At 40.2% G+C, this 14,435-nt stretch overlaps 1 protein-coding gene across 2 annotated transcripts; it reads right to left on the reverse strand.

Moving 5' to 3' along the window:
- Positions 1-96: 96 nt before the first annotated feature.
- On the reverse strand, positions 97-12,886 carry man2b1 (mannosidase, alpha, class 2B, member 1). Of its 2 annotated transcripts, none has more exons than XM_087841525.1 (23): positions 12,745-12,886; positions 11,904-12,047; positions 9,986-10,159; positions 9,716-9,909; positions 9,176-9,308; positions 8,923-9,068; positions 8,181-8,380; positions 7,930-8,050; positions 7,344-7,422; positions 6,904-7,013; positions 6,631-6,738; positions 4,960-5,076; positions 4,583-4,765; positions 4,392-4,489; positions 4,189-4,309; positions 3,866-3,984; positions 3,300-3,401; positions 3,044-3,131; positions 2,853-2,933; positions 2,523-2,747; positions 1,759-1,908; positions 1,536-1,638; positions 97-623 (listed from the first exon to the last, which is right to left on the reverse strand). In XM_087841525.1, exons 1-23 carry the CDS (start codon positions 12,884-12,886, stop codon positions 520-522), a joined length of 3,042 nt encoding a protein of 1,013 aa, XP_087697651.1. In that variant the 3' UTR covers positions 97-519. The 2 variants fall into 2 exon arrangements, with proteins under 2 accessions (XP_087697651.1, XP_006809006.2); XM_006808943.3 differs by having other exon boundaries at positions 11,904-12,006; positions 12,745-12,879.
- Positions 12,887-14,435: the final 1,549 nt, after the last annotated feature.

Genomic DNA, 14,435 nt, shown 5'->3' on the forward strand with positions numbered 1-14,435 from the left:
ACAACATCTGTTCTGATGACAGATTATCAGAAGGTAAATGCTGCTTCACTGATTATACACAAGATTTGTGGCACAAACACGAGGGCAGGACAGTAATGATGATTGATTTTTATTATTAGCTGCTTCTTGATAAGTAGAAAAATCAAAGTATATACAACATGGCAGAAATGCAAAGATTATATTTTATTGCACATATCACTTTGTGGGAGACGATATTCTGTTACTGCAACAGCACAAAAAAAACCCCACAAATATAAATGTTCTCAAAAATGTTAAAGGCAGCTTTAACAAATTCAGACATTCTGTATCAAAGTCTGAAGGCATCCTTAAATGACTTTTGCACAGGTCAGTCCGGGCTACAGCTGTGATCCGATTTTAAGTCCTAGGCAGCGTGAATACAACTTCTCATTCATCTTTTTTTCCCCTAAAAATCCTCAATTAATTAAATCAGCCACGTAAACAAGCCACAGGAATGTCAATATACGATAATTCATCTTATAAAATCTCATGTGTGATTGGCTATCTAAGGTTGACTTTGAGAAGGAACGTTCGGATCTCCATTGGCCTTAAGGTCACCTCCCACGTGGAGGGGTCTTGAAATGTCTTCAGCAAGGGCTTTTCTCCTGGAAAACAGACACATTATGTGAGCACAACTACAAACGACACAAAGTGGTTTTAGTTGGTTAATCTTTAAACACGGCTCAGTGATCAGCAACCCAATAACATGTTGAGCTCCAGAAACACCTTGTAGTATACACCACATTATAAAGCATATCAATCTGTTTATGACTCTTTATGGCTCCCTGCTGGCTTAATTAGCACCTGCAGGGAAACTGTTAAGTCGATGACTACAATCAGAGATTTAAAAGGCATCAGCAGATTTCTATCAGCCCAGCGCTCCTTCAGTGCATGGTCACCTGCCAGATGTTGAAAAATCCAGATGTTGCCAGTCTTTATATTACTACACCGACAAATGTTCCGATATAAATAATGTAATGAAATTCTGACAACAGTAAACAAAGGCAAATATCAGGGAATCCTCACTATGGAAGTGTGATTGAAGAGCAGCGAACTACAAAGCCAGAATAACGGATTACTGAATTATATTAAGTGCAGTATATGTTTGCAAATAAGTTTCGTATTGAAGCCATACATTAAAAAACAAAAACACTGAAGCGCAGACTGTGCACTTCATTGTCACTGGATTATAAATGTATTCAGTTGGTGATACAGAAAATGTGTAAATGTTTATATACTTTATTTTGCTGCTGCTACATTTCTTTCACACAGCTGGAACTGCAGTTACGAGCGCACAGAACACGTATCATTTAATCTATTAAATTATTTTCACTTTGATCTGACAACGAACCAAAGTGATTTCCACAGAAGTTCATACTTTGTCTCTGAGATTTTACCACCGACCTCCAAAATGCACAAAGCGCAAATCAGACTGGAGAACACATCCAGCTTTGAATCTAGGGTGACATTCAAAACTGCAGTGGTGTACTAACTGACACAACACTGGTGTCCTGTACCTTTCTCAGGAGTCCAGTCAAAACGTTTCATCTCATCTTTCCACTGATTGGCCGACAGGTTCAACTCAGCCACACCCAGAACCTCCAGAGTTGAAAACAGTTTCTGCACAGACAGGAAAGACGATGGGATTAGTTACAACAAAATGACAATCCACTGCATTGACAGATGATCGTACGGTCGCTTTGAGTGTAACAAGGTTTAAACTGTTTCTGAATGTCTGACCTGCAGGTTGACTGTGACTGGCTGAGAGCTCACTTTGCTCTCTGAACTCTGGTACTGATGCTCCAGTCTCAGCAGCACTGAGTCTTCATCCCACTGACTGAGTGTCAGCAGGTGGACAGCAGGGGGCAGTGCAGCCAGGAGCCCTGAGAACTAAAAGACAAAGACTCCTCACTCACAGAAACCATGCCTTTAAAAAAAAAAAAAATTTAATGTATTCCAACCACATTTTCTATAAAATTACTACATAAAGTTGATATGAATTTCGACCAATCACTGGCTCTGAAAACATGTCAGCAGCAGTTGGCGCTAAAGGCAACACAGCTTAACTCAGTTCCCCTGAGAGCGAGTGAATCTATGTCTAAAAAATGCAAATATGTACACAGCAGGACAGAAATGGGTTATAACCAGCAGCATAGACAGTTGGAGACAATGACTCAAAACAAGCAGCAGACTCCCACAGGAACAGCCTGCAGTTTGTCTGCAGGTCACAGCACTGTACAAAGCTTTTCTTAAGCTTACACACAAGAGTTTAAGGTGTTTGAACAGGAACCTGCAAGATGGAGGCCAGCTGGTTCTTGCACTGCTAATATTTCAAACACAGATCACATCACCGGGAGTCTTGAGACCCGATTAGTGAAGTGTGTTAATAACATGTCTTTAAAATACATGCAGTATTTGTACAAGTACTGTACGCATGTCCACGTGATTGGGTGAATGAGTAGAAAGGCGCTATACAAGTACCAGTCCGTTTACCATTTACATACCTCCAGCTGAGTGTTTGGCTTCAGATCTCCATCAGTAAACGTAAGCAGCGGCTGCAACACCATCCCCTCTGCAAGGGGGCGGTGCGTGTCGGCAGCAGTCTGCGGGGGATCGAGGGTGAGCAGGAGGCGGCCGCGGACCACCAGCCCGTCTGGGAAGATGCCAGAGATCTCGTTGAGAGGTTCACCAACACCACGGAAATCATCGTGGAGCAGCCGGCGGTGGAGCTGAGGGTGAGGAGGTCGGATAGAGAGACTTTAATAAGAACTCCTTGTGTGCGCTTAGATGGGGTCGACATGCTAATGGCGATGAGCTACGACTTTATGCCTCACCATGATCTCCAGTGAACCATTCTGGATGCTGCCTCCACCCTGAGAGCGATCCGTTACCACAGTGAGTTGGTCCGCATCATCCTGAAGATACACAAGTGAAAGGAAAACATCACTTGTGATAATTCATAGAACTAACAGTCAATGCTTTTTGTTGCTTGTCTCTCCAAATGGAAGCTAACAAACACACAAACCTTGATATAAGCGCGAGAGTTGATTGGGTAGTAGTTTCCAGCAATGGGCTCTGACTGTTTCAGGTTCCAGGTGGGCCGGAAGTCTTTCCTGTTTGGGGGGGATGGGACACACACACACTAAGTGTACGGAATTGGATTCTTTTAATGTAAAACTATCACATAACTGTACAGCTGTCTTACTTTGTATATAATCTGTAAAATACCATCCAAAACAACTGCAACAACTTTAAAAGGTTAAAATGCATGCAACTCTTACTTCCTCTGCAGAACTTCTCTGCCGTTGGAATCAGTGTAGAAATATTCAGAGGTTTTGATACTGGTGTCCAGACGAGTGATCACCTCCTTCCCCAGGCTGTCACTAAAAGGTCAAGACAGCAAGTGTGACGTGGGTTAAAGGTGGGTGGTGTGGGGAGTATTTTGGCCAAGATTCCTCACTTTTCCTTGAATTTATTTCTCTCGCTCACAAATAAAAAAATAAATAAATGACTAAAATAGACCTGAAATTATGAGCTAAAGCTATTCCCCAGTGGGTGTGCATGGAATCTTATGGTCTAAAATTCCCTCTTTCCATGTATTTATAATCTGACATGGGGAAAAGGATAACAGCGATCTAAGCCAATCACTTGCTATGATATGAGGAAATATTTAGAAGGGCAAAACTCTGCCACAATATTGCCCCATATGAGGTTTTTCTCCCCTGGAAGATCAATTGACATTAAGGCACTGAGCTTTTAGAAAGGTTGAAGAGAACAGAAATTTCAACAACCACTTATCTCTAAAAACATCTCCATCACATATGTAGTGTGCATGTGTTAAACTCACTCTATCGGCACAGGTCCCACAGTCCACTCGAGCTCCAGAGCTCTGCTGTCAGCATAGAGACGAACCACCTGAGACACCCAGGGAGCAAACCACTGCCTCACCTCCTGCACCACTGACGTCTGAGGATGAGAGCATTGCAGTACAAAATTAGACGCTGCATATTAGCCTCTAAACAGGGAGGTAAAACATGTTGGCACGTTCATTCTGACACCCACACATATAAAATGACAGCAGCCTATAATTTAGAAGTAAACTGAATAACAGTGTAAAAACAAAGCTTTGCTATGAGGAATCTACGTCCGGATATGAGCAAACATCTCTACCTTAATGATCTCCGTCTTGGCCGTCCGGCTGATGATGAAAGGTGTGGAAGAGTTGGGTCTGAAGATGTAGGCTCCAGAAGGCTGCTTGCTCTCTACGTTGTTACCGTCACTGGCGTTGTACCTGGGACGTTTTAACAACACATCATTTGGAAGCTCAACTTCAAAAAAAGGGTGTTCATTTTGTTATTTTTAGAAACACTAACCAGTAGAAATTCTGTGTCAGTTTGATGCTCTGTTTGGTCTCCAGATTGTTGAGGCTGCTTATCAGACCTGTCTCAGGGTCAAAGGTCACTTGTAGGTACTAGAGTGCACGAAAACAAACAAAAACAGTTCCTTTTTCAGAAGATTTTGTTTATTTATTTGAATATTTTGGACTTATATGCTGTGTTCTGACCTTATTCTGGATCACTGGGGGTGCGCGCTGCTGTGCAGGTGCAGGTGGAGGTCCGTCCTGGATCAGGGCCACCGTGTACGTGGTGTAGCCCAGAGGAGGTGCCTGAACCTGGAACACCAGCTCATTGACTGCAAAGCCTCGTTGTCTTCTAACTTCATGAGTGGCCTGTGACACGTGAACCACCTTCAACGCAAACACATTATCGAGTGTTATCTTTGTTTATATTGAACATGTTGTTGAATGATACAAAAAAACAGTGCTGTGAAAAAGTATCGCAGACTTCATTCTCTGAGATGAGATCCATCTATATCTTGTGTCTGACAACTGCACAGCTTGTTTTGGATCGTCTCATACTTGCTGCTGGCACACATACTGACCTGGCAGTCCACCGCTTTGCCACTAGCATCTGACACGCTGTACGCTGTTCCATTGACCGGCAGCCTGACGGGCCAAGTGACGGGCCGAGCGAGAGGGTTGTACACATTGACTGAGAACTGAATGACAGACAAAAAGACAAGCGAGAGAAAGGCAGCGTGAGCATTCAGTCTTATCTGTAATTACACAGAATGTATTTACAATAACTGTAGCCCAGGTTTTTTAGGCTGTACACCTTGAATACGCTGTTTGTTCCGAGGATAAATCTCAGAGGGTCAGAGTGTTCAGAATTACATTTAAGATGACATATTATGTTTTTTTTTTATTATGTTACCGGTGGATGGTTGTTTAACATGGTTAAACATGGTTTAAATGACAGGATCAGTGCATGTACAAGTAATGCTTATGAGCCAAACCTTCAGATTTTAAATGCTCACTTTCAGACAGGATAGTGACTCGGGCACGCAGCTGTGACTCTACCCACTTGCTGTTCAAATGTCTTGATGCATCCTCAGTCATCCAGGTAAGGAAACTTTAAAAATTAATTCTGTTCATCTGGACGTAGAGTTTTCAGTGGGAGAAAGATTTCGTCACTCATCCAAGTGACTTCTTCCGTTTCAGCTGACCGCAGGTTTCACTGATCACATTAACTGGGTGGACCATCACATTAGGTTCACCTGGGAGGTTATGGCAGGTTAGCCTTCTTAGACTGTGAGATTTACACCAGTAAAGGGGGACATTTAAAGTTAATGTGTACTGTAAACAAATGCTCATGGGTGAGTATTTAAGGTTTGACTCTCATCATCCACTGGAGCACAAACTGGGTGTCATCAGGACGCTACAACAGACACAGCGGCTTTTAAACCCCAAAACACACTATGCAAAAATTGGTCCACCCCAAGGATCGGGTCCCCCGACACAAACAGAGTAATATTGTGTACGCTGTTAAGTGCCAGGAGGATTGCCAGGATTTATACATCGGGGAAACCAAACAACCTCTGGCGAACACAGAAGAGCTACCTCGTCAGGCCAGGACTCTGCAGTCTATTTACACCTACAGGCCAGCGGACACTCTTTCAATGATGTACACATCCTGGGACATCCTGAGGAACGCTGGTTTGAGCAAGCAGGCCAGGAGGGGGCCTAAGGGTACATCTTTCACCATCTTACAATGCTGTGACTGCAGCCATTCCCCAACTTTCTGTGAATGGTACTCATGGTCATTGATCAATGATCAAAGGCCGTTGATCAGTGGTTGTTGATCAATGGTAATGACAATTTGCATGTTAATGATCAAGAAACTGACCTCACAGCAGATTGTCCCTTCAGTGGGCTGGTTTCAGTCATTATGCAAATGTACTGTTTATAAGATTGAGGAAACCTGCAGTCAGCTGAGTCTGAAGAAGTCACCTGGATGAGTGACGAAACGTTTCTCCCACTGAAAACGTCACGTTCAGATGAACAGAATCAACCTTTTTGGGATTGCTGTTCAAACCTTTTACCAGTGGGTGGTAATCAGACAGATGACTCTAAATTGGGCTGCACTAGTGCAAAGATTACTAAGGATTTCACTGTAAATCATGCAAATCTACTTTAGTCAATTCCAAAAATAAAGATGAGTTGGAAATGAGTAAAGCGGGTCCCCTTCAAAGTCTATTTTCTGTGTTTTTTACCTTCTTGCTGGATTCAGTGAGAGGACACACGCTGACGTTGAGGTTATCACAGTAGATCCGCTCAGCAGACAAGCCGCTGAGAGCAGCCAGACTGTTACTGACTAAAACCTGAAAGAGAGACAACAGTTAGACAAGAAACCTGTGCAAGAAAGTTTGGACTGAAGAACACTTTCTGCTAAAGACATGATAATATATTTTCCTGTACAGAAAATGACAAATTTAGCACAAGTAACTTCTGTTGGGTAAGATGATGTACTGTGAAGCCTGGAGTACCTGACAGTGTTGCCAGCCGTTAGCAAGCTTCCTGGCGTAGTCATTTGCTACGTGTTGCTTTTCTGTGCCCGACACAGCGTCATGGTGCTGAGCCACAGCCATGGCTTTCTCTACCAATGAAAGCAGCCGTCACTCAATCTCTCGTCTGACATCCAATTGGTCTTAGTAACACAAATACAACTTTTAAAAAGGTATCCATATTCTTAACCGGTTCACCACTTCACAGTTGTGGGGAGGCTGGAGCCCATCCCAGCTCTCCTACATCCTGGACAGGTCCATCACAGGAGTTGCACATGAAGACAGCCAACCATTTATGGTCATGCTATTACATGTTAACCTAATACTTAAGTCTTCAGACTGTGGCAGGAAGCCAGAGTACCTACAGTATGCCTGTGCAGAACCCACTAAGGAGACACAAAAAAGATTAAATCAAATCTTACTCATCGTCTGGCTTTCACCTTCCCCAAAGGGTCCTTTCCTGGAAGCTGGACCACCAAATACCTCCAGCTGGTTACAAGTCTATTATGAGGAAAAAAATGTAAACACAATTTAAAAAGTCACACATGTATAAATTTTCCACCATTAAACCTACATTTCCACATCTTAAGGTAGTTCTATAGACGCAGGATACCAGTGATAGCTTTATTAAGTGCCAGCTAACACTGTGTTTCATGCTATATATTAGCATTTATTTGCTTACAGTTCATGTTAAGAGTTAGACAAACTTTGTTTTCACAGAACAAAATTTAAAGCTTGTTAGTGTAATGTGACAATGTTATACTTATCTAGCATATGTCATGCTAGCATTCTTAAAGTTTGAATGTTAGCATGCTAACTAGCATCTACACTAAAACAATAAAAGTTTTCTGAAAGCTCTAATGTAGTGGGACAGGACTTACAGTTACAGAGGTAATTACAAAAAAGCAGAAGTTTGAATGTTGTGATGTTGTCAACACAAAGTGTAATGCCGAGCACACTGTAAAATCAGCTGTAAAATCGCCCCGCACAAAGTAAATCTCAGAGTACCTGCAGGTTGCTGTTGCTGATCCTCTCATATCGCTTCAGCGCTGGTCTGCTAGTAAAGTAGCCAGTCCAGAAATCATGAGCGTCGTCTGCATAGGGGAAGAAATCATCTGTCTTCAAAGGCCTGGATAGAAAACCAATGGATTTAGCTGACATTAAAATGCACAAGACGACACTTTTTACAATAGCGTTTAACACCAACAGTGCTGCTAGAACAAGAAAACATTATCCTGCCCCTTTAAAGTTCACAGTACCAGGTGAGGTTTGCTCGGTGCAGCTCCTGCAGGTAACAGGACGGTGTAGAGTAGAGCACGTTGACTTTGCTGCCATTTGCCTGCCGGGCGTTTACATAGCGGATCAGCTTGTCCAGGTTCTTGTACCACAGGTTGGCGTTCTCATATTGAAAGTCTGAGCCCATGGTCATGATGATGTGGTTGGTCTTATAGACCGTAGACTAAAAAAGGAAGAGGAAATAATGCTTAACAGATTAAACTAAACAAAAAGGAAGAAAAGGGAAGAGAAGAGTGAAATTAAACAATTGACACATCTCTTCAATCACACACACCTCACACTATTCAAAGCACATTTATATGATGGCTAAAGTGGTGAATGTGGATTATTAAAGGAGGACATTGCATTACACTATCTGTAGATCTCTTTATTATTGTGATCATGACAGGTTCATTAAATAAAACCAGACAGGATGAGAAAAGATTTATGGGGACCTGCATGAAGATATGCTGACATTACTTGAAACAAGAGGTTCCTACTGAAATTTTACATGTCATGTTAGCTAGTCACAGCTGTATATGAGCTGGGATAAAAAGCACAGCATCCCTTCTGCTTCCTCTTTTTCTAAATCAGAAAGCGTTGTTTGTTTTCTTTTGATTTAACATGAGCATTTTTTTCATAGTGTTAGTTAAACATGCGGTGTTAAGAACACCACGTGACTGATAAATCAGTGTCTCTGTGCGCCAGTGTGGACTTGTATCCAACCTGACTGTTGGCGATGACGAGGAAGCGTCCCACCACATCATCAACATTATAGTCTTCAAGATCAGGATCGTCTCTGATAGGTGGGTCACTGCAGAGCTGGTCCCAGCAGAAGCCCTCAGGAGGGTTGTAGCCATTAGGAAGGATCCCTGTTGGTTAATGGCGGCAAACGGTTAAAAAAAATAATGTGACACCGTCCTGTTGCTGAGTCCAGAAGTTATTAACATAAAGGGATGAAGAAAGAAACTTTGCATACCAGTAAAGAGGTCAGCCATTGGAGGAGTGAGGCTGTCGGAGGCTCTCCACAGAAGCTCCTGCTCCTTATTCCTCATCCTGCGAGCCCGGTCTTGATAATCTAGACGACCAAAGAAGAAGCCATCAAATCCCATCTGCAGCAAAAGACAGACAGGTAATGGTTAAAGGAAAATCCAATGGAAAGCCAGTGAACTAAATTGTGCCTTCATGTAATAATGCAGCATTCTGGAAATAAGCCCATTTGATTCATTGCAGAGCAGCAAATCTGATACAGCCAAAAATTTGTTTCTCGACGTGAACGCTACCTTCTAACTCTAATTAGCCTCAACTTTCTTCTTTAACTGATAAATTCTCCCATTTTAAGTCTCACTAGAGATCAGGCCTTCCTTAAGGTGACCAATTATGCTCATCCTTCTATTCTGCCCTGTACTGCTGATATGAAACATGGCCAAAGTTTGAAAGTGTGACAGTGAATGAGCTGAGCAATTCTGAAGTGTGACTCGTGCAAAACTTGAAGAATAAACATAAAGAGCTATGCAACCTGTGCAAACATGGAGGCATGTTCCCGGGCGTGGCCAAAGGGGTCGATGTGCCAGGCGACGCGGGGACGGCCACAGGCTCCAAAAGTCTCATTAAGGAACCTCAGACCAATGGTCATCTGGTCAATGACGGCGCTGTAGTGTGTGGCAGCCTCGTCGCTCATACACCAACCACCATTCACAAATTCCAGACGGCCTGCGGGAGGAGCAGCTTTTGGTAAGGATGCACTGAAACACTTAATGCAGCTGTATAGTACTGAGTGGGTATTTACCTTCGTTAACCAGCTGTTTGACTGTCTGCTGCATGCTGGAGCTCTGACTCTTCCACCAGCGGTAGAAAAAGGCCGTCTCCACATAGATGAACCTCCTGTCTGGATTCTTCAACAACTGATCCACAACTGAGTCCAGGATGTACTGAACACCAGCGTGCTGGATGTCATTACGATCTGCGCACACAAATGTGCACAGATTTAGGACAAAAGAGATGTTATTTTGTAAGGCAGGAGTCAATGCTTCAACAAGTGGTCAGAATTTAGTTGCTGTGTGTCACAGTTTGAAAAATATTTATTTACACTAACGTATCTAAACAGCAAGAAAGTAAATGTGCTCATCTGCATTCATGCATATGCCCAAACAAACCACCCTCAGTGCAGATGACTTCTGCTTACATATTAACCCAGACTGGAAATCAATATCAGATGATGGTCACCTGCACAACACCTGGCCTTACAACTTACTATAAACAACATGTGACATTAAAATATGCAAGCTCGACAATCAATTGCACTAAAAGCATAAAACTCTAAAGCAATGAAGAAGTAAACTGTTGCAGTAAACAGTACATTATGAGGCAGCGTGAAATACACGACAGAGTATAAAATGAAACGAAGATGTTTTAATATCGTCTTCTGATACATCTCGACAGTGGCTCGGGCCCCTTCGGGAGTGGGGTGCCCTCGGTCTCTCGGCCTGGGGCTCGGTCACTCTAGCACAGCTGGCTGCCGGCAGAGCTCACGGGCACGTTACTGCAACCCCCCCTGGCTTCTGCTCCGCGGCTGCTGAGTGACCCCTCATCTGGACTCTCCTCAGCTCTTTCTGGGATGGTGGTGCAGCTGCCCCTTTGTTGGTCTTCCTTGGTCTCTTGTGTTCTGAGGGTCTCTGGATGTCTGGGGCCTGGATCTCCTCCATACCTGCTTCATGTACTGGAGGACGGGGCTGTGGCTCCCCACACCCTCTAGCAGATCATTACATGAAGGAACCTTTTAAATACAAGCGCGCTCATGCTCACAGGTGTACACACGGGTGATCACACACACAGTACACCCTTTTTGGCTCCTACCTTAAAGCACACTGTGCGCTGTCGATCTTACGTGCTGCACAGTAATATTTAATATTTAGTATTTACTGTTATATTCACATAGATCATCGTGATGTTGTTTATTCTATTACTCTCATTTTCTTCTGCTTGTTTTCTTTTTTCTTTCTCAACAGGTGATCCAGGAAAAGAAAAAGAGAAAAAAAAAAAAGGCGATGAAGCAGATTTTCATTGTCTCTTCTCTCTATCTCTTTTCTCCTTTTTATTTCCCTCTCCTTCTGTTAACTTTCTTCTGAACATTTCTTCTTGTTTTTCTTTCCCGTCCCCGAGTTCAGTCTGGCCTGATTACAATAACTTAGAATAAAACTAACTAATAAAGATCAAATAAACTATGACAATCAAGTGGACCAGTATAGCAAAAGGCCCACTTGGGAAAGTAAATCTGTTGGGCATTTTTCTTGGCCTTCAGACAATAATTCTGATTGCTACAGTGCCAGACAGGACACACAAAAAAGAAGAAAAAAAAGATACATTTCGACATTTTGCACATTCCCAACAACAGACAGTGGTTCGAACATGAATGATGGCTGTCACTCCAGTTCACATTCAAATCAAATCCAGAGATTATGTGCATGAACCACCATTAAAACACATCACAGGGCTTTAAAGCAGGAGGAAAACGCTGCTGGTCACAAGACCCACAATCACTTGTAGCAGCAACCAGGAAGATATTTAGAACCAGTCAATAGAACAGATTAACTTGCATCAGCAGAACTACTGGAGTAAATAGAAACATATGCAAACATTTGACAGAGTAAACACAGAGCAGGAGGTTGGCTAATAGCTTCACAGTGTTCTGTATGTGTCACACTGACCTCCATAGAAGTACTGGTCCACAGTCTTGAGCCAGCCAACGTCATCATGTGTGTGCGGGACCAGGTGGACATTCAACATGCCCGGCTTGGTGGCATGACATGACTGCACACAGACACACACTCTATGAATACAGCTGTGCTGCTCTGTCGGAAGAGTCATAATGTCGACAAATATTCACTCCAAAAAGTGATCGTTTGCCAAAAACTGATTTCTGGTATTTACCAAAAAAGGATTGCTCGTATTTAAACTGCTATACATAACTTGTTAGTCTATAATATGTGAAACCTTTATCAAATGTATCCCTCATGAATGATACAAGTCATCTTGAGCCACAAACAACATTCCTGTAACAAAGTAGAAGCTGCAATCAGTTTTTGGCAGTGACTTTTATATATCCTTTATTTATGCAGTAAAAAAAGCTTGTTGACATTAAAAATGTGTTTTTAAGAAGAATCTGGCCAAGAGGACAGCAGATATTGAAAGACATCTAACAATAGTTCTGTAAACATATTTTAAGTGGACAAAAATGATGGAATTGCTGGTAATGTAAGTACAATAAGACAGAGTTGAAAAAGATGTAACTTTAAAATGTTATATCTAACCCCTTTGTAAAGCCTGTTGACCGACGTCTATTTACCAACATAGGTAAAGATATTACACATAAAAACACAGGTAGACATTGGAAATCAGTTTTTGGCAGGCGGGCACTTCCTTGTATGTGAGCACAGTCATGTGAGTGAAACAGAAAGTAGCGCTAACAGCTGCACTGAGCTTTTTGACATGTACCTTAACCCTAACACATGTAAATAAAATACAAAAGCGCGACATAAAGTAGCTAACCTCGTATCCGCAGGTTGGAACGTCTGTTTTCTTCTCGCCGAGAGGAAAACTTAAAACCACGCTGAGGATAAACAGGAGAGCTGTAGCCAGCTGCTGCAACCTGCCCGCCATGTTGGAAAACAACCCGAAAATCATGTGACATCTGTTTATGTTGAGGTGGGTCACGTGACCGTCACCCTGTCTACCGCATGGCTGTGGAAGCTGGAGAGCACAGATTTGTTTTCCCTCCAATCTGACTTGAAGGCACTGGGAAAAGTAAGCGACAAAACGTATCGGCGGAATGAGAGGACTCAGCGAAAATAAACATAAGTTAACATGACACACTAAAACACTGACATTTTTTAAATTAGTTTCATATATATATATATATATATATATATATATATATATATATATATATATATATTCATATATATATATATATATATATTCATATATATATATATATATTCATATATATATATATATATTCATATATATATATATATATATATATGAATATATATATATATATATATATATATATATATATTCATATATATACATATATTCATATATATATATACACATATATTCATATATATATATATATACATATATTCATATATATACACACATATATTCATATATATATATATACACACATATATTCATATATATATATATACACACATATATTCATATATATATATATACACACATATATTCATATATATATATATATATATATATATATATATATATATATATATATATATATATATATAGATAGATAGATAGATAGATAGATAGATAGATAGATATAGCTATATATATATATATATATATATATATATCACTGTACTGTTTATATGATAATAAACAGAACAGTGATAATAAACAAAGAAAGGTAAAAAAAAAAAAAAAAGAGTACTGACTCAGGACTCAGCGAAAATAAACATAAGTTAACATAACACACTAAAACACTGACATTTTTTAAATTAGTTTCATATATATATATATATATATATATTCATATATATATATATATATATATTCATATATATACATATATTCATATATATATACACATATATATATATATATATATATATATATATATATATATATATATATATATATATATATATATATATATATATATATATAAAAACTAATTTATATATATATATATATATATATATATATATATATATATCTATATAGATAGATAGATAAAGCTATATATATATATATATATATATATATATATATCACTGTACTGTCTATATGATAATAAACAGAACAGTGATAATAAACAAAGAAAGGTAAAAAAAAAAAAAAAGAGTACTGACTCAATCAATTTGAAAAATTGCTTATTCAAAAAGATAGGTAAGTTTGAAAATAGACATAAGAATTTAGGGAGAAAAACCATTTGGATTGCATTTATGCGACTCACCATGGAAATAGGGAGAGCCCTCCATTTCTCAATGTCCTTTTACAGTTTTTCAACTTGTTCAAGATAATTCAACTTAAAGATCAATTTAGGATCATTGGGCAAAAGAACACCAAGGTATTTTAGTCTGTCTGTAATTTTCTTTCTTTCTTTCTTTTTAAATTATAAATATTTACCATTTACCATTTACCATAAATATAATAATAATAATGGATTGGATTTATATAGCGCTTTTCAAGGCACCCAAAGCGCTTTA

The sequence above is a fragment of the Neolamprologus brichardi genome, chromosome 6, assembly GCF_056152115.1.
Source record: "Neolamprologus brichardi isolate AB-2024 chromosome 6, ASM5615211v1, whole genome shotgun sequence".
NCBI classification, from domain to species: Eukaryota; Metazoa; Chordata; class Actinopteri; order Cichliformes; family Cichlidae; genus Neolamprologus; species Neolamprologus brichardi.